Consider the following 1,127-nt stretch of genomic DNA (forward strand, 5'->3'; position numbering starts at 1 on the left):
AAAAAGAGGAGCTTATACCAAGGGTTCAAGGAAAAAATGTTTTGGAAATAATGATGGCAACATAAGTACAAATGTAGTTGATAAAATTGATGGGATGTTATAAGAGCCCCAATAAAATGATTTTTTTACATGCTTTTAAAAAATGCTTTATTTTAAAATAAAGCAATTTCTGATGTGATATGTTCTTTTCAATTTGACAGCCTGGGGTGTCAGTGCAGCCTAGCCAGGAGGCTACAATAACCACAAAAGCCATGCCATGAAATTGAATTTTTATTTTAAAATGACTGTGATGGCCTGGACAGACGACAGCTGAAACCCAAAGCCATTTACTTAGCTGGAGAGGAAAACAGTTGATGTTCAGGAGAGCAGACAGCGGGGCGCGCAGTCTTAGAGCGCGTCTTCCTCACACATAGTCTAGCCGCGCAGCCTCTACAGCAAAGGACGCACAGGAAAGAAAGCCCCGGCAATCTCCGAAGGCAGACGCCGACCCTCGCTGGAGAGCACAGCGGTAAAGAGTCTTGGAAGCAAAAAGGTCACAGTCGTCCAGTGGGAGTCCTTCAAAAGTACATTCAAAGGCTAAAAGGGCACTGAAGAGGGAGCCACTGCGCTGGCTTAGAAGAACTGCCTCCCTTCACAAAAATGACAACCGCCCTGGCGCCCACCCTGCGTGATGGCTGGCGAACTGACAGACAGAGGTATGGACGTCACTGCCGCTCCACCTGAGGACACGCTGGGCTGGCGTGTCATTCCAGCAGGGCAGCTGCACCTATTGCTCCTCCTGACTGGCACTCAGGTTGCCCTTCTGCACCTCAAGTTCTTCGGCACTGACCATGGACGGGTCAATGGCCGCGTATTTGGTTCCATGGAACTGTAGCAAATGTATCTGCAGAAAGCAGAGCCGTCCTTTTAAGTGGCTGTACATGCACTGAGCACAGGTCGACTGAATGGCAGACAGGAAAAGGCCACCTTGGTACATGAATGCTTCGACTTCTAAAACTATAGAGCAAGCGGTTCTCAACCTGTGGGTTGCAACCCCTTTGGCAGTCAAACGACCCTTTCACAGGGTCACCCGATTCATCACAGGAGAAAAAGTACAATTATGAAGGAGCAATGAAAATAATTTTATG

General features: G+C 47.6%; 1 protein-coding gene across 2 annotated transcripts in view; it reads right to left on the reverse strand.

The window, feature by feature from the left end:
* Nucleotides 1-257: 257 nt before the first annotated feature.
* The window catches only part of SPG21 (SPG21 abhydrolase domain containing, maspardin), a 21,727-nt gene continuing 20,857 nt past the window's right edge, over nt 258-1,127 (reverse strand). Inside the window, exon 8 of one of the 2 annotated variants that reach the window (XM_004711922.2) lies at nt 258-883. In XM_004711922.2, coding sequence (XP_004711979.1) covers nt 767-883 — 117 coding nt within the window. In that variant the 3' untranslated portion in view covers nt 258-766. Of the gene's footprint in view, nt 941-1,127 lie in introns of both variants that reach the window. The other variant, XM_045285834.1, reaches the window with a different exon arrangement.

This window comes from Echinops telfairi, unplaced genomic scaffold (assembly GCF_000313985.2).
Source record: "Echinops telfairi isolate 266 unplaced genomic scaffold, ASM31398v2 ScPeMD7_7475;HRSCAF=8513, whole genome shotgun sequence".
NCBI lineage: Eukaryota > Metazoa > Chordata > Mammalia > Afrosoricida > Tenrecidae > Echinops > Echinops telfairi.